This window comes from Salvelinus namaycush, chromosome 14 (genome assembly GCF_016432855.1).
Source record: "Salvelinus namaycush isolate Seneca chromosome 14, SaNama_1.0, whole genome shotgun sequence".
Classification (NCBI taxonomy): domain Eukaryota; kingdom Metazoa; phylum Chordata; class Actinopteri; order Salmoniformes; family Salmonidae; genus Salvelinus; species Salvelinus namaycush.
This window is the reverse complement of record NC_052320.1, coordinates 10,141,212-10,164,308: the sequence shown is the minus strand read 5'-3', so window position 1 is coordinate 10,164,308 and position 23,097 is coordinate 10,141,212. Positions and strand designations below refer to the sequence as shown.

Below are 23,097 nucleotides of genomic sequence, written 5' to 3'. Positions count from 1 at the left end.
GTCTTTGTTGCTTCTGAAAAAGGGTCCAGAATGTAATTCCTACCGTGCTGCAACCATTTACCATTATTGCTGACCGAGTTCAGTTCTGGTGACTAGTCATATCAAACATTCTTATAGGTAACCCATATGTTGATGTGCTTCCCTTAAACCGGTCTCGTCAATAAACTAAGGTCAGTATGACTATCTGGGGAAAGGTTATGCTGCGTGCGTTTTCTCCAGCCATCTGGAGTGCTGTCTAAGGCACATCTTGTTGCTAGAGGCCCCAGGCTGTAACACAACTGTGATCAGGAGTCCTATAGGGTTGCGCACAACTGAACCTGTGTTAGGCAGTTATTGTAAAATTGTGTAAACTGACTTGCCTAAGGCAGTTATTGTAAAATAAATTGTGTAAACTGACTTGCCTAGTTAATGTGAAAAATAAAACCTCACTCCAACCCAAAACCTCAGTCAAGAGCAAACAGGTTTACCCTGGAGGCAAAATGGTTTGATCTCTGGCACTGTCTTGTAGGCTTGCAGGCTGTTCAAATAGCCAAGCATACTTACAGGCTGTTCAAGCAGCCAAGCATATTCTTGGTTATTTAACAAGTGATAGCTTTGGGTTTGAGAATGGGTGGCCTATTTTGTAGGACGTTTACGTTTCCCATTACAAATGCATGTTAGACTAATCAGTTTCTAATTTACTAGCTTAGGCCCACTGAGGAAAAATACAGAACAGTCAACAGCCTACAATAACGAAGCTTCTCCAACGCGTGCGTAAATACTCATAGTTCTACATTATACCAGGCGTCAACAGAGGTAACGGTCGTATAGCTGTATCAAATACGTAGGGTACCCAACTATCACATTTATTCATTGGCCTATAGTAGATATACAGGCAATTTCAGTGGTGTAAAAGTACTTTAAAGTACTACTTAAGTAGTTTCTGGGGGCATCTGTACTGTACTATTTATATTTTTGACAACTTTTACTCCACTACAATCCTAAAGAAAATAATGTACTTTCTACTCCATTTTCCCTGACACCTAAAAGTACTCGTTACATTTTAAATGCTTAGCAGGACAGGAAAATGGTCTAATTCACACACTTAGAGAAAATCCCAGGTCATACCTACTGCATCTGATCTGGCGGACTCACTAAACACATGATTTGTTTGTAAATTATGTCTTGAGTGGAGTGTGCCCCTGGCTAACCGTAAAAAAAACAAGATCGTGCCGTCTGGTTTGCTTAATATAAGGAATTTGCAATTATTTTTACTTTTGATACTTAAGTATATTTTAGCAATAACATATACTTTTGATACTTAAGTATATTTTAGCAATAACATATACTTTTGATACTTAAGTTTAGGGGCGGCAGGTAGCCTGGTGGTTACAGCTGGTGGTGAGAGCGTTGGGACAGTAACTGTTGGATCAAATATGTCGTTCTTCCCCTGAACAAGGCCACTGTTCCTCGGTAAATGTGTTCTTAACTGACTTGCTTTGTTAAATAAAAGTATATTTAAAACCAAATATTTTTATTTTGCTCAAGTTGTATTTTACTAGGTGACTTTCACTTTTACTTGAGTCATTTTCTATTAAGGTATCATTACTTTTACTCAAGTATGACAATTGGGTACTTTTTCCACCACTGGGCAATTCTTAGTCAGTCGGAAAGCTATTGGTTTATGAAAGCTGCAGCGGAGCAAGGGTCTTTTTTTTCTTTTCTTTTTTTACTTGAAGGGAGGTCGCTAGACATTACGCCTCGAACACACCGACACTATCATTTAATTTTGGCACACCAGATGTACCTTTATTTCCAATGGAACGATGCTTTTGCAGCATTGCAGAGGCAGTTGCTGTGCGTTCTGTGTGGTGCATACGTTCGATTTATCGAACGTATGCGTCGAAATGTATGCATAGACGGCTTAACAGAAATGGTGAATGTTGAACCTTTGTTGCACACATCCAGATGATGCTGCGTACCATTTTGTGAAAGGATACTATTGGTGTGATTGAGGCGTTATATTGATTGGTGCGGTCAAATATTCTCAGAACAATTTAATTTTAGGGTTACGTTTTTCATTACAAGTGCAGACTATTAATAATCCTAAAATTATGTTACTAACTTAATTTTAGGTTTACATTTTCATTACAAATGCATGTTAGACTATTAATAATCCGTTTCTAAATTACAAATTTACTGATGAAAAATACAGAACAGTCAACAGCCTACAGTAAGTAGGCTTCTCCAAGCTCTGCATTATACCAGGCGTTAACAGAGGTAACGGTCGTATAGCTGTTGCTGTATCAAATAGGTAGTCTACCCTACTATCACATTAATTCATAGGCCTATAGTAGATTTATAGGCTTTAGGCCACAGTAGGCCTAAACAGTGGTGATTTTAGCACGTAAATCTTGGTGGGACAAACATTCTTTGGGGGGGGATGCATGTCAGCAAAGCCACTACACAGCAGAACACTAAACAATGCATTAATTGCACTACAATGGTGACAAACGGTGCCCACGCAAAGCTGTCCCAAAACCTTTTAACCAGGGAGTTAAGAACAAATTCTAATTTACAATGATGGCATAGGAACAGTGGGTTGGTTAACTGCCTTGTTCAGGGGCAGAACGACAGATTTTTACCTTGTCAGCTCAGAGATTTGATCTAACACCCTTTTGGTTACTGGCCCAAAGCTCTAACCACTAGGCTACCTGCCACCCCACCTTACCTCTGCTACACCTGGCTTTCAGCAGAGCCTTGTCTGGCAGCGAAACGGTTCGTTCAGCCTCATTTACTGCCTTTTAAAAACACATAGCTGATATGGCTGACTTGATTATTAAACAAATTTGGGTTCTACTGACAATTGAGATGTACAAACTATGGCATAAGGGGATGACAAGTGGATAAGAGGCAATCCGTAATTTCGATTAAGACATTGAGCGAGCTAGGACGGACGTAGTCAATATAAGTATTTGTTCAGCTCTTTTGAAATGTACATTGACAGAATTCAGAACATTAGCCATTCTTACGGTGTTCTCCCTGTACACCAAGTCAGAACCATAGGATAAATAAAGGGGGCATATAAGCAGACAATGAAAGCTCTTAGAATATTCAATAATTACATTTTTCAAAAACAGGTTATATGTGTACCACCAAGTCAGAACAGTAGGTGAAATTAAGAGGTGAAAATATATCAAATTATTAGGGCGAGGCACATGGGCTAGTAACAGCTTACTACACAACATACACTTAGTATTACTTTCTTAGCTACAGTATACATATCTCCCTGGCATATTACATCCTTTATGCAGCAGCATACAAAACATTTTTGGATTTACCTTGTTGTGCTGTGCTCACTTGAAAGGGAACGTGGCGCGGCAGTTCTTCGTGGGCAAATTTTGTCATCAAAGTCTGTCATTCTCTGGATTTATGGGAACTGGGAACTGGAAAAAAAAGTTGATTCGTGATGACGTCAGTGATCTTCAGATCGTAGCTCTAGAAAGAGGCCCAAGTTCCCGATTTACAATTCCTAGTTGTTCAAAATGTATTTTCCCAGTCTTAGCTTGTTTTTCCCGAGTTCCCAGTTGTTTTGAACTCACTAAAGTCAGATTTGCAGCTCCGAGTTAACAGTTATTTTGAGCGCGGAACAAATCATGCTTAATTGACAGCATGGCCAATGTTGAATGTTTATCATTTTAAACTAGGAATAGAGACCCTTAATCTTAGACTTGGGACCACACAGCCACTCCACTGAATAGCAGGCTAATGATTGCTTTGCAATGCTTGCAGTTAGCCACTGATTCCTTCCAAACCACTCATTGTTGAATTTGCGATTTCCAACTTGTGTAATGTTCATGTCCAATGGCCGATGACACCAATACGTTTTATTATTAATTTCTCGTCATTATTTCTCTTCACCTGACAAGGATTAAAAAGGATTTGCCAGTAGATTGTCAACCTGATTCATGATGATGACTGCTAGCTAAGATTTTGAAAGTATGATGTTGACATGATCAGTCCAATCAAAGCTACTGTAGATATAAAGTGATTTGATGTAATTTTATATGTGGCCAATGACCTTGAGCCTTCTTGGATGGGCACTTCTAATGTAACTCTATGGCAGCACCCAAGGGGCTTGAAATTTCGAGCTCTACCCTTAGACTTGGAGGTGACTAGTGTCCTCATGAGTGACAGAACACTGAGCCAATCACGCCGCAACGCTCCGTATTTTCTGCTGGCTTGCCCCACAACCACAGAAAGCACTGAGCTAGGCTGAAACACTTGCATTTTGTAGCTGCCTTACTTAAGAAAACCAAAAAAGAGACCATGTTTGGATGCGACTTTATTAACTCAATGATATATATATATATTATTTTACATTGTTTGCAAACTGATATGTGACAAGTATTAATGCCAAAATAACATGCAAAACAAACAGGCAAGCAGTTTTTCTGCCCCACCTGCCCTGAATGATGAGTCGCCACTGGGCCTAAATCAATTCTCAGTCAGTCGGAAAGCAATTGGTTTGTGAAAGCTGGAGCAGCGCAAGAGGCCTTTTTGTACTTGCAGTGGATGTTGCTAAATATTAGACTGGATGGTGCGGTCAAATATTATCGGAACAAGTACATTTTAGGGTAACTTTTTTTTCTGATGGATTTAAGGAGGGCTTTCACTTAGATAACACGCCCTTACAAGTCTGACAAAAAATTGAATCCACTTGCCTCTGCATGCTAGTGTTTGTCAGTGCGCGCATGAAGAGCGGTTTTGTTCCCTGGTGCTGTTTACCTATTCAAGATGTATTTTTAGCTGAACATTTCTAGCAAAACTTTTTATGATCGTTTCGTGTCAATCGTGTAAGACATTGTCAATGGTTTGCAAGCTAAACTTTATTCCGTTGTCTTATTTTTTAATTAAACAACAAGAAGGCACTGAACGCGGAACTGCAGAGGTAGCGCCTCCACAGATAAGGATTTTGCGATGCCATCTGTGGATGGAAGTCCGAGTATGGGCACAGGCTCGGAGGCTGCGGACTCGGCATTGCCAGAAGAAATGCAGCCACCCAAACCTCCAGGGCAACATGCTGTAACCGTATTGTGGTCCTTTGGAAAATTCCTGGCTACACTTTTACCAGTTTATCTGGCCGGATACTTCGGGTTCAGTATCAGCTTGGTTCTATTCGGTCTCATGGTCTACATCGGATGGAAACACAGCAGAAACGAGAAAGTAATGCGTCTGCGGTCAGCTATGTACTTATTGGAGAACGAGAGAGCATACACCACTGCGAGGGCTTTTATGAGTAAACAGGAATTACCCCCATGGGTAAGTAACAAGAAACATATCATTATTGTATTCCTATTTTCTCTATGGACTCAGCCTGCACTTCAGAGTGGAGATCACATCTTCAGCCTACTAGTCTGTGAGCTGGTAATTAAAGCCACCGTCTATAATATTTATATTATTTTTCAAATAAATAAAATACAGCGGAATAATAAATACATTATTTGAACAAAAGTCAGTCTTAAAATCCATCAATGTCATTACATCATATCCAAAAAGGTTTGTTTATGTTGTCAAAAGAAATAAATAAATATGTAAATGAATGAAGCAAAAAATGTGTCTGTGTTGACCAAAGTAACAAAGTGACACAACTCAGTTGACAATAAGGACAGGTATAATGGCAAGGGGATGAGCACAATGTCCTATTTGTTCACAATCTCTCTCTCTTTCATACCATTTCATAATTTGCACAGTGTACAGACATCCCAGTCTATGACTGACCAACCTTTTGTTAATACAGTATAAGGCTGTAATGTAATAAAATGTGGAACAAGTCAAGGGGTCTGAATACTTTCCCGAATGCACTGTATATTTTCCTATTCTACTCTGTTCCTACCCACCCACCCCTCCCCCTCTTCTACATTCTTTAGTCTAGTCCATCCAGCCCTAGCTATATTTGGACATTCTTAATATGCAGAGCCTGAGGAGAATGAGTCAAAACTTTAGAATGCCACAATCACAGTGGAATTCAGAATTAACATTTACTCCATTTATGTCCTGTGTGGCTCAGTTGGTAGAGCCTGGTGTTTTCAATGACAGGATTGTGGGTTTGATTCCCATGGAGGACCAGTAAGAAAATTGTATGCCCTCACTACTATAAGTCCCTCTGGATAAGTGCATCTGCTAAATTACTAAAATATAATACCACAGAGGTGTTACTGTATTTAAATTTAGCACACAGTTAACTTAACAGTGACTAAGTTACTCGTTCAATGAACGGCTTAAAGGAAAAATCCACCCAAAACCAATCATTGTGTTAAATAACAACACTGTGTTAAATAATAGTAATATGTGAGAACAATATTTGTTGTGAACACATTTTTCATTTTGGCGTTATAATAAGGTTGGTAGCAACATGGAAAATTGTTGTGGAAATCTGTTATAGCTCAAGTTGACGATAAAATCCAAAATGCAATGCTCCATTTATGGGCTGGCTGGCTAGCTAGCTACAGTTGAAGTCGGAAGTTTACATACACCTTAGCCAAATACATTTAAACTACATTTTTCACAATTCCTGACATTTTATCCTAGTAAAAATTCCCTGTCTTAGGTCAGTTAGGATCACCACTTTATTTTAAGAATGTGAAATGTCAGAATAATAGTAGAGAGAATGATTTATTTCAGCTTTTATTTCTTTCATCACATTCCCAGTGGGTCAGAAGTTTACATACACTCAATTAGTATTTGGTAGCATTGCCTTTAAATTGTTTATCTTGCGTCAAATGTTTCGGGTAGCCTTCCACAAGCTTCCCATAATAAGTTGGATGAATTTTGGCCCATTCCTCCTGACAGAGCTGGTGTAACCGAGTCAGGTTTGTAGGCCTCCTTGCTCGCACACGCTTTTTCAGTTCTGTCCACACATTTTCTATGGGATTGAGGTCAGGGCTTTGTAATGGCCACTCCAATACCTTGACTTTGTTGTCCTTAAGCCATTTTGCCACAACTTTGGAAGTATGCTTGGAGTCATTATCCATTTGGAAGACCCATTTTTTAAATTTTATTTCACCTTTGCGACCAAGCTTTAACTTCCTGACTGATGTCTTGAGATGTTGCTTCAATATATCCACATCATTTTCCTCCTTCATGATGCCATCTATTTTGTGAAGTGCACCAGTCCCTCTTGCAGCAAAGCACCCCCGCAACATGATGCTGCCACCCCCATGCTTCACGGTTGGGATGGTGTTCTTCGGCTTGCAAGCCTCCCCCTTTTTCCTCCAAACATAACGATGGTCATTATGGCCAAACAGTTCTATTTTTGTTTCTTCAGACCAGAGGACATTTCTCCAAAAAGTATAATCTTTGTCCCCATGTGCAGTTGTGGCGGTTTTGGAGCAGTGGCTTCTTCCTTGCTGAGCGGCCTTTCAGGTTATTGTCGATATAGGACTAATTTTACTGTGAATATAGATACTTTTGTACCTGTTTCCTCCAGCATCTTCACAGGGTCCTTTGCTGTTGTTCTGGGATTGATTTGCACTTTTCGCACCAAAGTACGTTCATCTCTAGGAGACAGAACGCGTCTCCTTCCTAAGCAGTATGACGGCTGCGTGGTCCCATGGTGTTTATACTTGCGTACTATTGTTTGTACAGATGAACGTGGTACCTTCAGGCATTTGGAAATTGAAATTGAGGATGAACCAGACTTGTGGAGTTCTACAATTTTGCCGGATTTCTTTTGATTTTCCCATGATGTCAAACAAAGAGGCACTGAGTTTGAAGGTAGGCCTTGAAATACATCCACAGGTACACCTCCAATTGACTCAAATTATGTCAATTAGCCTATCAGAAGCTTCTAAAGCCATGACATCATTTTCTGGAATTTTCCAAGCTGTTTAAAGGCACAGTAAACTTATTGTATGTCAGCTTCTGACCCACTGGAATTGTGATACAGTGAAATAATCTGTCTCTAAACAGTTGTTGGAAAAATGTATTGTGTCATGCACAAAGTAGATGTCCTAACCGACTTGCCAAAACTATAGTTTGTTAACAAGAAATTTGTGGAGTGGTTGAAAAACAAGTTTTAATGACTCCAACCTAAGTGCATGTAAACTTCCGACTTCAACTGTAGGTAGCTAGCTAGAAAAACATAGCTACACACAATAATTTTAGCTAATTAGCTGTAAAATCCCTCCCAAAAAAGACTGCACTATCAATTTAGGGGTCTACAATCTCACCATGTTCAACCTGCAGATCAATGTGCCTCACAGAGTGGAGTCTAACATTCACAACGGCAGATATACTTTTGAGGAGATGGGAAACGTTGCCCATGCTACGTCAATGGGGCGTGCGGTGCATTCTGGGCGATCCTGGGGCAAGGAGCGCTCTCCTTCAAAGATTGAATGGGAGTCTATTGGGGGCTAGCTCAAAAAACCCAACATTAGCACCAATTTCGTCAACAAGAAATACAACATTACAAATCATTTCTGAGATGTGCAATAATTTACTTGCTATCTGTATCTGTAGTATCTGCTATCTGTAGTATTGTATAGCTTTGGAATCGTGACATTATGTACTTCGAGGAAAATAAGCATGTTTCTCGACATATATGCTGACTGAGTCACTATTAACTTAGCAACCGTGTGATGCAGCATGACAATGTGAACGTGAACGGTCGACAGTCTTCTGGGTGGGGCGTTATATGTTCCCTGATTCATTGAATTCCTATCTTATTTCTATAATATCTCTGACAACGGCACCATGCAATGCACCCTGGACTAAAGAGGCAGACAAATAGGAAAAATGTGCTATAGCCTCCGTTAAATTAAACATTTCTCGAGGTAGGAATATTGCAAAAATATGATCAATGGTCCATTCAAGAGAAGACATCCTCCCGTGTTATGACATCGGCCAGTATTGATATCTGACATGTATGATAGACGTTTTCACCATCTAAAAGTCATATTCCTATCAACTTCCAGTGTAGTGAGAGAGACTTTATCACGGTGCTACGTCACACCGGCCGGATTTCTGCCTGCTTGAACACCAATAACTCAGATACACATGAAAACATGAAATGACCCAGGGAATCGATAGAACATCACTCAGAGATGTACAAAAACAATGTAATATTCAAAAATGGTTGAACCTTTCCTTTAATTATTTGAACCAAGAGAGAGTGTTTCCACTCTGAGGTTTTGTCGTGCCACCGTCATTTTAGGCATTTCTATGTGTGTGCGCTCCCCATTTCCTGTTTCAGTTCGGCGGTTCCTTAGAACTTGAGGGTGGTACTCATAGAGATCCTATTAAATTTGTTTTCTAATTCCTAATTCTATGGTTGTGCTACTGTTGACCTTTTAGATGGCAGAAGCTTGGTGACTCATAGACATCAATCAGAGGGAGAGGGGGAACAAGGAGGACCATATCAGGAAAGAGAGAAAATATGATAATTGTTTTCTTAATCATGGGACAATTTCAACATTCTTCAACACCCACAGGACACTCACATTGTCACCACAATCTCTGTAGTTTTGTCAACAGCATATCACAGGTTATTTTGCACGCACACACACACGTGCACACACACATGATCATGATCAGTGTAATCTGCAGGTCTTATGACTGTGGTTTGGGTTTGGAGGAAAGATTGAGGGCCTGCTGTGGTGTGTCATTATGTTTTGAAACATGGAAAATGGCCAGAAACACACATCTTAATTTTACTGTTGGGTCATTCCATGTCATTTCAGCAAGCCATGACACCCACTATCTTAGATGGTTCTGAAATCGTTTCGATAGTTAGAAACAGATAAGATGAGCATTCAGAAGCATTCTTTTGTTTAAATATAATTTGATCTTGGAGAAATTAAGATAATTGATTGCACCCAAAAAAGTTTGGTTCAAATTGGATGTTAGGTACTGTATTTATTCAATATTATATGAATCCTATAAATTAAAATGGGCAATTTGGGTGCAAACAATTAGGTTAATTTCTGAAAGATTAAATACATTTCAGAATGCTAATATTATCTGTTTCTGAAATCTAAAGGATTTCAGAACACTGAGATTGTGGGTGTCAAACCTCTTTCTGGTTCTTTTTGAGGTGGAAAGGCCCTGTCTCGTGTCGATCCTTTGCCATTTCACGACCTCCCTACATTCATACCCAGGTTACACTCTTTTGCTATGTATTTTGTTTAAGACGGTTAAAAGTTCAAATCTAACCAATACATTTCTCACTTTCTCTACAGGTCAACTTCCCTGACGTGGAGAAGGTTGAGTGGATGAATAAGGTATGTAATGTAGTACACATATATATACACTGCTCAAAAAAATAAAGGGAACACTAAAATAACACATCCTAGATCTGAATGAATGAAATATTCTTATGAAATACTTTTTTCTTTACATAGTTGAATGTGCTGACAACAAAATCACACAAAAATTATCAATGGAAATCAAATCTATCAACCCATGGAGGTCTGGATTTGGAGTCACACTCAAAATTAAAGTGGAAAACCACACTACAGGCTGATCCAACTTTGATGTAATGTCCTTAAAACAAGTCAAAATGAGGCTCAGTAGTGTGTGTGGCCTCCACGTGCCTGTATGACCTCCCTACAACGCCTGGGCATGCTCCTGATGAGGTGGCAGTTGGTCTCCTGAGGGATCTCTTCCCAGACCTGGACTAAAGCATCCGCCAACTCCTGGACAGTCTGTGGTGCAACGTGGCGTTGGTGGATGGAGCGAGACATGATGTCCCAGATGTGCTCAATTGGATTCAGGTCTGGGGAACGGGCGGGCCAGTCCATAGCATCAATGCCTTCCTCTTGCAGGAACTGCTGACACACTCCAGCCACATGAGGTCTAGCATTGTCTTGCATTAGGAGGAACCCAGGGCCAACCGCACCAGCATATGGTCTCACAAGGGGTCTGAGGATCTCATCTCGGTACCTAATGGCAGTCAGGCTACCTCTGGCGAGCACATGGAGGGCTGTGCGGCCCCACAAAGAAATGCCACCCCACACCATGACTGACCCACCGCCAAATCGGTCATGCTGGAGGATGTTGCAGGCAGCAGAACGTTCTCCACGGCGTCTCCAGACTCTGTCACGTCTGTCACGTGCTCAGTGTGAACCTGCTTTCATCTGTGAAGAGCACAGGGCGCCAGTGGCGAATTTGCCAATCTTGGTGTTCTCTGGCAAATGCCAAACGTCCTGCACGGTGTTGGGCTGTAAGCACAACCCACACCTGTGGACGTCGGGCCCTCATACCACCCTCATAGAGTCTGTTTCTGACCATTTGAGCAGACACATGCACATTTGTGGCCTGCTGGAGGTCATTTTGCAAGGCTCTGGCAGTGCTCCACCTGCTCCTCCTTGCACAAAGGCGGAGGTAGCGGTCCTGCTGCTGGGTTGTTGCCCTCCTATGGCCTCCTCCACGTCTCCTGATGTACTGGCCTGTCTCCTGGTAGCGCCTCCATGCTCTGGACACTACGCTGACAGACACAGCAAACCTTCTTGCCACAGCTCGCATTGATGTGCCATCCTGGATGAGCTGCACTACCTGAGCCACTTGTGTGGGTTGTAGACTCCGTCTCATGCTACCACTAGAGTGAAAGCCCCGCCAGCATTCAAAAGTGACCAAAACATCAGCCAGGAAGCATAGGAACTGAGAAGTGGTCTGTGGTCACCACCTGCAGAACCACTCCTTTATTGGGGGTGTCTTGCTAATTGCCTATAATTTCCACCTTTTGTCTATTCCATTTGCACAACAGCATGTGAAATTTATTGTCAATCAGTGTTGCTTCCTAAGTGGACAGTTTGATTTCACAGAAGTGTGATTGACTTGGAGTTACATTGTGTTGTTTAAGTGTTCCCTTTATTTTTTTGAGCAGTGTATATATAGATATATACACGCGCAAACACACACACTGAGCTGGTGTGCCGATGGAGAAGCTTTGTGTTGCCTGAATGTGGTAGTTGTGTTTGTTTGTCCACCGTTGCCCTGGGTTGCTGTGTGTGTGTGTGCATCCTGCCTCTGTGAGCGCTCCACCTCCTCCATCAGTACCCATCATCTTCTGTTATAATTAAGAGTCGGGGGAGGGTAAAGCTTCCGCCAGATCACATCACACACACACACACACACACACACACACACACACACACACACACACACACACACACACTGAGTATGGTTAGTTCTGTCTGAGATCCTTGGGACGTCTACCCTAAACCCTAACCTTAACCCCTACCCTTAACCCTAACCTTAACCCCTTTAAATGTCAACTTCAATTGGGTAACATCAGCGTTGGTGTCACATTCGTTTGTAGAGAAGGACCAAGGCGCAGCGTGATTACAGTTCCACATAATTTATTAAAGTGAAACTATAAAACAAAACACGAACTGTGACCACAGAGGTGCTACATACACTAACTCAAAATACAAAATACAATATCCCACAAAACACAGGTGGAAAAAAGGCTACCTAAATATGATCCCCAATTAGAGACAACGATTACCAGCTGCCTCTAATTGGGAACCATATCAAGCACACCAACATAGAAATATGAAAACTAGAACACCACATAGAAATAATTAACTAGAACACCACATAGAAATCATAGACTAGAACACCCCAGTTACGCCCTGACCTACTATACCATAGAGAAACAATGGCTCTCTATGGTCAGGGCGTGACAGTTGGGATGTCCCAAGGATCCCGGATAGCACTGACCCACTGAGTATCCCTGTTGCAGCCACAGCAGCCACCCTGCCTCCCATCTCCACTGTGAGAGCAGCTTCGGTGTGGATGATGGTGATGTGAATATCAATAAACAAAGCACAGATTGTAGGGGGAGTGATCTAAAGGGCTCATCATTCACAAGAACCAACCCGGCTGCTTCTCCTCCAGGCTCTCTGCCTGCCTGCCACCCACCACGTGCTCTGACTGCATGCGTAGGCTATCCAGCCTCCATACTCAGGCTGGCTGGCTCTGTCTGGCTGGCTGCAACAACAACAGACCCTGGTCTGCTTCCCCATCTAACTTCATTAAGATGGCATAGCCCAAATGTTATTCAATGATGGTTTGTCAACAGTTTTTGAGTGCGTAGTCTCTCATGACAGACTGTCTGCATTTGGAGTATCTCTTGGCAGTGCACAGGATTTGCTGGCTTCCATCCGGGAATAGTGAGCTAGCACGTAATATCATATCACAATCTTCGTGCCTGTTTCCCCAAATGGCACCGCATTTCTTATTTAGTGCACTACTTTTGACCAGGGCTTATAGGGCTCTGGTCAAAAGTAGTGCCCTGTATAGGGAGTAGGGTGCCATTTGGTACGCAACCATGACCAGCCCCAGACAAGCAGACAGGGTCGAGGGGAAGGTTAGGGGTCATGGGAATGACTGGGCAGAGAGATGAGAAGTAGTATCAGCCTTAAACCTCACACACTGATTCAGAAAAGAGCACCTTTTAAAGTGATGACAAGCTTTGATCGGACGGACCTTGCACTTTATTCGATGTGTAAACAACTGCATGGCAATGTGATTTAAGAATATGACAAACAGTGCTGACATACACAAATTAACCATCAAATTTAGCCTACATCTGATAAATGTAGTCATTTAAAAGTCATTGAAAAACCAAGAATGCACTATCTATGTGCGTATACAGTACTGTGCAGAAGTTTAAGGCAGGCGTGAAAAAATGCTGTAAAGTAAGATGCTTTCAAAAATAGACATGTTAATAGATTATATCTATCAATTAACAAAATGCAAAGTGAGTGAACAGAAGAAAAATCTACATCAATTCAATATTTGGTGTGACCACCCTTTGCCTTCAAAACAGCATCAACTCTTCTAGGTACACTTGCACACAGTTTGAAGGAACTCGGCAGGAAGGTTGGCCCAAACATCTTGGAGAACTAACCACAGTTCTTCTGTTGATTTAGGCAGCCTCAGGTGCTTCTCTCTCTTCATGTAATCCCAGACAGACTCGTACGTACCAGGACTCCTTGTTCTTCTTTAAAAATATTTATTTAACTAGGCATGTCAGTTAAGAACAAATTCTTATTTAAAATGACTGCCTAGGAACAGCAGGTTAACTGCCTTGATCAGAATGACAGATTTTTACTTTGTCAGCTTGGGGATTCGATCTAGCAACCTTTTGGTTACTGGCCCAACACTCTAACCACTAGGTTACTTGCCACCTCTTTACGCTGAAGATAGTTCTTAATGACTTTCGCTGTATGTTTGGTGTCGTTGTCATGCTGCAGAATAAATTTGGGGCCAATCAGGTGATTCCCTGATGGTATTGCATGATGGATAAGTATCTGCCTGTACTTCTCAGCATTGAGGAGACCATTCATTCTGACCAAATCCCCAACTCCATTTGCAGAAATGCAGCCCCAAACTTGCGAGGAACCTCCACCAGCTTCACTGCTTCACTGTTGCCTGCAGACACTCATTCGTGTACTGCTCTCCAGCCCTTCTGCGAACAAACTGCCTTCTGCTACAGCCAAATATTTCAAATTTTGACTCATCAGTCCAGAGCACCTGCTGACATTTTTCAGCACCCCAGTTCCTGTGTTTTCCTGCATAGTTGAGTCGCTTGGCCTTGTTTCCACGTCGGAGGTTTGGATTTTTGGCCGCAAGTCTTCCATGAAGGCCACTTCTGACCAGACTTCTCCGGACAGTAGATGGGTGTACCAGGGTCCCACTGTTTTCTGCCAATTCTGAGCTGATGGCACTGCTGGACATCTTCCGATTGCGAAGAGAAGTAAGGATGATGTGTCGTTCATCTGCTGCAGTAAGTTTCCTTGGCCGACCACTGCGTCTACTGTCCTCAACGTTGCCCGTTTCTTTGTGCTTCTTCAAAAGAGCTTGGACAGCACGTCTGGAAGCCCCTGTCAGCCTTGACATTTCTGCCTGGGAGAGACCTTGCTGATGCAGAATAACTACCTTGTGTCGTGTTGCTGTGCTCAGTCTTGCCGTGGTGTATGACTTTAACTTTAACCTCACCTTGTTAGCTGAGTTTGGCTGTTCCTCACCCAGTTGTATTCCTCCTACACAGCTGTTTCTGTTTCAGTTAATGATTGTGTTTCAACCTACATATTGAATTGATGATCATTAGCACCTGTTTGGTATAATTGTTTAATCATACAGCCATATGCCTACAAAATCCCTGACATTGTGCAAGTGTACCTAAAAGAATTTATGCTGTTTTGAAGACAAAGGGTGGTCACACCAAATATGGATTTGATTTAGATTTTTCTTCTGTTCACTCACTTTGCATTTAGTTAATTGATAAATATAATCTATTAACATGCCTATTTTTGAAAGCATTCTAGCTTTACAGCATTTTTTCACACCTGCCTAAAACTTTTGCACAGTACTGTATTTGTTGACATCTACTTGGATGTATAATACTAGAAAATGACTATAGGTCTAATATCTACTGAATTATTAATTGCTGTAACTAGCTAGTAGTGACAGTCTGTCCTTTGTTTCTCTCTTGTCAGAGCTGGCCTTTCAGGTTTGTGTTCCTGTCATGAGAAGAGTATCTCGACCAGATATGTGTTTGTGGTTTCCTGTAGTGTAGGTGGCTATGTGATCACGGGAGGAGAGATCCTGCTCTAAGGTTGTCACATGTTTCACTGTCAGGTCCTCTTGCTGCGGTAGCAGATGTAGTCAGTTATAAGTGTTTGAGGGTTTTAGCTGTGCAATACAGTAGTCAGTTATTACACAGGCATGTGCAGTTTTATAGAACCTACTACATGTGTCTTGAGTAGCCCAATTCTTTCAATAGGACCACATCATCAAATGGGATTATACACCATAAATATGAAAGAATTTTGCCTTAGCATATGACCTAATTACTTTTGCCAAGCAGCCTAATTCAGATCACGTATGTTAGATACATTTTACATAGAATATTCAAGGAAATTGCCCAGCACAGTGTTTTGTCTGCAAGCGCTGCAGTCCTTGAAAAATGTCCTTGAATCATGACCACATGATGATATGATCTGATGTATATTTAGTAGGTTGTAAATACACAGTGAAAATCATAACTACTTCTCTCTATCTCTCTGTGCCTCTCTCTGTCTATCTCTCTGTGCCTCTCTCTGTCTATCTCTCTGTGCCTCTCTCTGTCTATCTCTCTGTGCCTCTCTCTGTCTCTCTCTCTGTCTCTCTCTCTGTCTCTCTCTCTGTCTCTCTCTGTCTCTCTCTCTGTCTCTCTCTCCCCCTCTGTGTGTCCTGCAGATCCTGCAGCAGGCGTGGCCATTCGTGGGTCAGTATCTGGAGAAGTTGCTGGTCGAGACCATTGCTCCAGCCATACGTGCATCCAACACCCACCTGCAGACCCTCAGCTTCACCAAAGTCAACCTTGGGGAGAAGGTACTAACTAGAGCCCTGGCCTGTATAACATCATGTATAGTAGGACATACATCATCACTGTATAGTAGGATGCAGTGTACTAACTAGAGCCCTGGCCTGTGTAACATCATGTCATTACTGTATAGTAGGATCCAGGGTACTAACTAGAGCCCTGGCCTGTGTAACATCATGTCATTACTGTAGAGTAGGATCCAGGGTACTAACTAGAGCCCTGGCCTGTATAACATCATGTCATTACTGTATAGTAGGACCCAGGGTCCTAACTAGAGCCCTGGCCTGTATAACATCATGTCATTACTGTATAGTAGGACCCAGGGTACTAACTAGAGCCCTGGCCTGTGTAACATCATGTCATTACTGTAGAGTAGGACCCAGGGTACTAACTAGAGCCCTGGCCTGTATAACAACATGTCATTACTGTATAGTAGGACCCAGGGTACTAACTAGAGCCCTGGCCTGTATAACATCATGCCATTACTGTATAGTAGGACCCAGGGTCCTAACTAGAGCCCTGGCCTGTATAACATCATGCCATTACTGTATAGTAGGACCCAGGGTACTAACTAGAGCCCTGGCCTGTATAACATCATGTAGTTACTGTATAGTAGGACCCAGGGTCCTAACTAGAACCCTGGCCTGTATAACATCATGTCATTACTGTATAGTAGGACCCAGGGTACTAACTAGAGCCCTGGCCTGTATAACATCATGTCATTACTGTGTAGTAGGACCCAGGGTACTAACTAGAGCCCTGGCCTGTATAACATCATGTCATTACTGTGTAGTAGGACCCAGGGTACTAACTAGAGCCCTGGCCTGTATAACATCATGTAGTTACTGTGTAGTAGGACCCAGGGTACTAACTAGAGCCCTGGCCTGTATAACATCATGTAGTTACTGTATAGTAGGACCCAGGGTCCTAACTAGAGCCCTGGCCTGTATAACGTCATGTCATTACTGTATAGTAGGACCCAGGGTCCTAACTAGAGCCCTGGCCTGTATAACATCATGTCATTACTGTATAGTAGGACCCAGGGTACTAACTAGAGCCCTGGCCTGTATAACATCATGTCATTACTGTGTAGTAGGACCCAGGGTACTAACTAGAGCCCTGGCCTGTATAACGTCATGTCATTACTGTATAGTAGGATCCAGGGTACTAACTAGAGCCCTGGCCTGTATAACATCATGTCATTACTGTGTAGTAGGACCCAGGGTACTAACTAGAGCCCTGGCCTGTATAACATCATGTCATTACTGTGTAGTAGGACCCAGGGTACTAACTAGAGCCCTGGCCTGTATAACATCATGTCATTACTGTATAGTAGGACCCAGGGTACTAACTAGAGCCCCGGCCTGTATAACATCATGTCATTACTGTGTAGTAGGACCCAGGGTACTAACTAGAGCCCCGGCCTGTATAACATCATGTCATTACTGTGTAGTAGGACCCAGGGTACTAACTAGAGCCCTGGCCTGTATAACAACATGTCATTACTGTATAGTAGGACCCAGGGTACTAACTAGAGCCCTGGCCTGTATAACATCATGTCATTACTGTGTAGTAGGACCCAGGGTACTAACTAGAGCCCTGGCCTGTGTAACATCATGTCATTACTGTGTAGTAGGACCCAGGGTACTAACTAGAACCCTGGCCTGTATAACATCATGTCATTACTGTGTAGTAGGACCCAGGGTACTAACTAGAGCCCTGGCCTGTATAACATCATGTCATTACTGTGTAGTAGGACCCAGGGTACTAACTAGAGCCCTGGCCTGTATAACATCATGTCATTACTGTGTAGTAGGACCCAGGGTACTAACTAGAGCCCCGGCCTGTATAACATCATGTCATTACTGTGTAGTAGGACCCAGGGTACTAACTAGAGCCCTGGCCTGTATAACATCATGTCATTACTGTGTAGTAGGACCCAGGGTCCTAACTAGAGCCCTGGCCTGTATAACATCATGTCATTACTGTATAGTAGGACCCAGGGTACTAACTAGAGCCCTGGCCTGTATAACATCATGTCATTACTGTGTAGTAGGACCCAGGGTACTAACTAGAGCCCCGGCCTGTATAACATCATGTCATTACTGTATAGTAGGACCCAGGGTACTAACTAGAGCCCTGGCCTGTATAACATCATGTCATTACTGTGTAGTAGGACCCAGGGTACTAACTAGAGCCCCGGCCTGTATAAACGTCATGTCATTACTGTATAGTAGGACCCAGGGTACTAACTAGAGCCCCGGCCTGTATAACATCATGTCATTACTGTATAGTAGGACCCAGGGTACTAACTAGAGCCCTGGCCTGTATAACATCATGTCATTACTGTAGAGTAGGATCCAGGGTACTAACTAGAGCCCTGGCCTGTATAACATCATGTCATTACTGTATAGTAGGATCCAGGGTACTAACTAGAGCCCTGGCCTGTATAACATCATGTCATTACTGTATAGTAGGATCCAGGGTACTAACTAGAGCCCTGGCCTGTATAACATCATGTCATTACTGTGTAGTAGGACCCAGGGTCCTAACTAGAGCCCTGGCCTGTATAACATCATGTCATTACTGTATAGTAGGACCCAGGGTCCTAACTAGAGCCCTGGCCTGTATAACATCATGTCATTACTGTGTAGTAGGACCCAGGGTCCTAACTAGAGCCCTGGCCTGTATAACATCATGTCATTACTGTATAGTAGGACCCAGGGTACTAACTAGAGCCCTGGCCTGTATAACATCATGTCATTACTGTATAGTAGGACCCAGGGTACTAACTAGAGCCCTGGCCTGTATAACATCATGTCATTACTGTATAGTAGGACCCAGGTTCCTAACTAGAGCCCCGGCCTGTATAACATCATGTCATTACTGTATAGTAGGACCCAGGGTACTAACTAGAGCCCCGGCCTGTATAACATCATGTCATTACTGTATAGTAGGACCCAGGGTACTAACTAGAGCCCCGGCCTGTATAACATCATGTCATTACTGTGTAGTAGGACCCAGGGTACTAACTAGAGCCCTGGCCTGTATAACATCATGTCATTACTGTATAGTAGGACCCAGGGTACTAACTAGAGCCCCGGCCTGTATAACATCATGTCATTACTGTGTAGTAGGACCCAGGGTACTAACTAGAGCCCTGGCCTGTATAACATCATGTCATTACTGTATAGTAGGACCCAGGGTACTAACTAGAGCCCCGGCCTGTATAACATCATGTCATTACTGTGTAGTAGGACCCAGGGTACTAACTAGAGCCCTGGCCTGTATAACATCATGTCATTACTGTATAGTAGGACCCAAGCCATTTATAGAAATGTAAATGAATATGTGGCTCTGGTATGCCCTGTCGTTATACTCATGAAGATGGACAGGTTCATTCTAACACTAATAACCATACAGAACAATTCCACACTAAACATGACTTGTTAGCAGCAGACCCCTCCCTAATAGCCTTCAGGCGAGGTGACCTTATGCAGAACAGTTTGCAGTGAACATTATCTGTGTTATTCTATATGCTTTCTATACACATAATAATACCATAATATGTGTTTTTGTCTTAGGCCATGAAGGTGGTAGGAGTGAAGGCTCACACGGAGCACGACAAGCGGCAGGTCTTACTGGATCTATACATTAGGTACGCAGCCGTCGCAGCACCCCATACTGCATGCCTGTCTTCAATGCCTCTGTGATGCAGAGCACATCCATCATCTATAGCAGCAGCCTGACAGTTAAATCATCTTCCTGTTTCCTCTTCCTCCCCTCTCTCTTCTCTGCAGCTATGCAGGTGATGTGGAGATCAATGTGGAAATCAAAAAGTACTTTTGCAAAGCAGGAGTGAAGGGAATACAGGTAAAGATATAAATAACATTGTGGCTGGGGAGTGGGAGTGTATGAGAAAAATGTCCCCAAATTCTTCTCCAAAGCTAACATTATATGCTTGTTTTTATTTCTCCTTCTCCCCCCTCTCTCTTATTATTTCTCTCTTCCCCCCTCCTTCTCCCCTTTTTATTATCTCTCTCTTCCCCCCTCCTTCACCCCCTTTTATTATCTCTCTCTTCCCCCCTCCTTCACCCCCTTTCTTTTATTATCTCTCTCTTCCCCCCTCCTTCTCCCCTTTCTTTTATTATCTCTCTCTCCCCCCTTCTCCCCCTTTCTTTTATTATCTCTCTCTTCCCCCCTCCTTCTCCCCTTGCTTTTATTATCTCTCTCCCCCCCCTTCTCCCCCTTTCTTTTATTATCTCTCTCTTCCCCCCTCCTTCTCCCCCTCTCTTTTATTATCTCTCTCTTCTCCCCTCCATCTCCCCCTTTCTGTTATTATCCCTCTCTTCCCCCCTCCTTCTCTCCCCTCTCTTTTATTATCTCTCTCTTTCCCCATCCTTCACCCCCTTTTATTATCTCTCTCTTCCCCCCTCCTTCTCCCCCTCTCTTTTATTATCTCTCTCTTTCCCCCTCTCTTTTATTATCTCTCTCTTCCCTCCTCCTTCTCCCCCCTCTCTTTTATTATCTCTCTCTCTTTTCCCCTCCTTCTCCCCCCTCTCTTCTCTCTCTCTCTTTCCCCTCTCCTTCTCCCCCTCTCTCTTATTATCTCTCTATCTCTCCCCCCTCCTTCTCCCCCTCTCTCTTATTATCTCTCTCATTAACTCTATCTCCTCCCTTCTTTCTCCCTCCCTTCTGCTCTCTCTCTGTAGCTACATGGGAAGTTAAGGGTGATCCTGGAACCCCTGATTGGGGATGTGCCTCTGGTGGGAGCCATCACCATGTTCTTCATCCGCAGACCTGTGAGTCTCTGTTACCAGTCACTTCATTCCTTTGTTTGTTAGTCGTCCATCCATCCATCCATCCATCCATCCATCCATCCATCCATCCATCTATTCCATTAATTAATTAATTAATTTGATGCTGCCTTTTCATTGTCGTTGACATTCCTCTTCTTTCACAGAAGCTGGACATCAACTGGACTGGGCTGACCAACATGCTGGATATCCCTGGACTCAAGTGAGTGAGAGGGCTCCTATTGCCTTTCTCAAAGGAGTACTTATATACTACAGTGGAACCACCTGTTATGCTGTTAGTTCTCTATACGTTAGTATTAGTTCAGGGTGATGACCTAACTTAGCAAGGCGTTGTGCTTGCTCACGTGTGTAGATAAGACATGCATCTAGTTGTCTGTGAATACAATTAAATCATTGTCAGTGCAGTGTTTAGTTGCTAACATCATAAATCAAATATTCCTGTCAATATGTTCCTATTTAATTGTATTCAACTTAGAAATCACATTTTGCTTAAAATGATTTCCAGGAAAATGTCCTCTGCCTCAGCCACATCCTAACTCAATGGGGTTGCCTCATTGTTTATGAGTTTAATGCATGTTCCTGTCAGCAGTAGAATGTAGTCTTTGTCTATGTGTTTGTTTCCCACCTCTTTGTCCCATCCCAACGACACCCTGCATTCATTTACAGTGCCATGTCGGACACTATGATAATGGATGCTATAGCCTCATACCTGGTCCTCCCCAACCGCCTCACTATCCCCCTGGTGGCCGACCTGCACGTTGCGCAGCTTCGCTCCCCTCTCCCACGGGTAACCTTACTCACATTGTAAATCACCTGTCCTGGAGAGTCACTGACTCACTGACTGACTGAAGCATTTACCAAACATAACAAATTGACTGATTGACAGAGATAAACGCTTAGCGTCAAATTGTCCAGAAACAGTGGACAGCAAAGTGTTCCTACTGTAGACTGTATTACTCATGCCTCTCTGTATGTCTGTCAGGGAGTGGTGCGTATCCACCTGTTGGAAGCTGAGGAGCTGACAGCCAAGGATACGGTCATTAAGGGGATAATAGACGGGAAGTCTGATCCGTACGCTGTGCTGCGTGTGGGCACACAGACCTTCACATCACACACCGTGGACAGCAACCTCAACCCACAGTGGAGAGAGATGTTTGAGGTGAGAGACAGAGACGGAGTGAGAGACGGAGTGAGAGATGGAGTAAGCGCGGTGAGCGAGAGATGGAGAGAGATGGAGAGAGATGGAGAGAGATGGAGAGAGATGGAGAGTGACGGAGAGAGACGGCGAGAACGAGGTGAGCGAGAGAGAGAGACAGAGATGGAGAGCGACAGAGAGAGGGAGAGAGGTGTTTGACAGAGGTGTTTGAGGTGAGAGAGAGAGAGAGAGAGAGAGGTGTTTGAGGTGAGAGAGAGAGAGAGAGGGAGTTAGAGAGAGATGTTTGAGGTGAGAGAGAGAGAGAGAGAGGGAGTTAGAGAGAGGTGTTTGAGGTGAGAGAGAGAGAGAGAGAGAGGGAGTTAGAGAGAGATGTTTGAGGTGAGAGAGAGAGAGAGAGAGAGGGAGTTAGAGAGAGATGTTTGAGGTGAGAGAGAGAGAGAGAGAGGGAGTTAGAGAGAGATATTTGAGGTGAGAGGGAGAGAGAGAGAGAGAGAGATAGAGAGAGAGAGAGGAGAGAGAGAGAGAGAGAGAGGGAGTTAGAGAGAGATGTTTGAGGTGAGAGAGAGAGAGAGAGAGAGAGAGAGGGAGTTAGAGAGAGATATTTGAGGTGAGAGGGAGAGAGAGAGAGGGAGTTAGAGAGAGATGTTTGAGGTGAGAGAGAGAGAGAGAGAGAGAGAGAGAGAGAGAGAGAGAGAGAGAGAGAGAGAGAGAGAGAGAGAGAGAGAGAGAGAGAGAGAGAGAGAGAGAGAGAGAGAGAGAGAGAGAGAGAG

General features: G+C 43.1%; 1 protein-coding gene across 1 annotated transcript in view; it reads left to right on the top strand.

Annotated features, from left to right (window-relative positions):
- Nucleotides 1-4,845: 4,845 nt before the first annotated feature.
- The window catches only part of LOC120058820 (extended synaptotagmin-1-like), a 48,395-nt gene continuing 30,143 nt past the window's right edge, over nt 4,846-23,097 (top strand). The window contains exons 1-9 of the mRNA XM_039007552.1: nt 4,846-5,301; nt 10,218-10,259; nt 16,228-16,362; nt 19,939-20,012; nt 20,155-20,227; nt 21,067-21,156; nt 21,318-21,373; nt 21,838-21,958; nt 22,154-22,330. Coding sequence (XP_038863480.1) covers nt 4,960-5,301; nt 10,218-10,259; nt 16,228-16,362; nt 19,939-20,012; nt 20,155-20,227; nt 21,067-21,156; nt 21,318-21,373; nt 21,838-21,958; nt 22,154-22,330 — 1,110 coding nt within the window. The 5' untranslated portion in view covers nt 4,846-4,959. The remainder of the gene's footprint in view (nt 5,302-10,217; nt 10,260-16,227; nt 16,363-19,938; nt 20,013-20,154; nt 20,228-21,066; nt 21,157-21,317; nt 21,374-21,837; nt 21,959-22,153; nt 22,331-23,097) is intronic.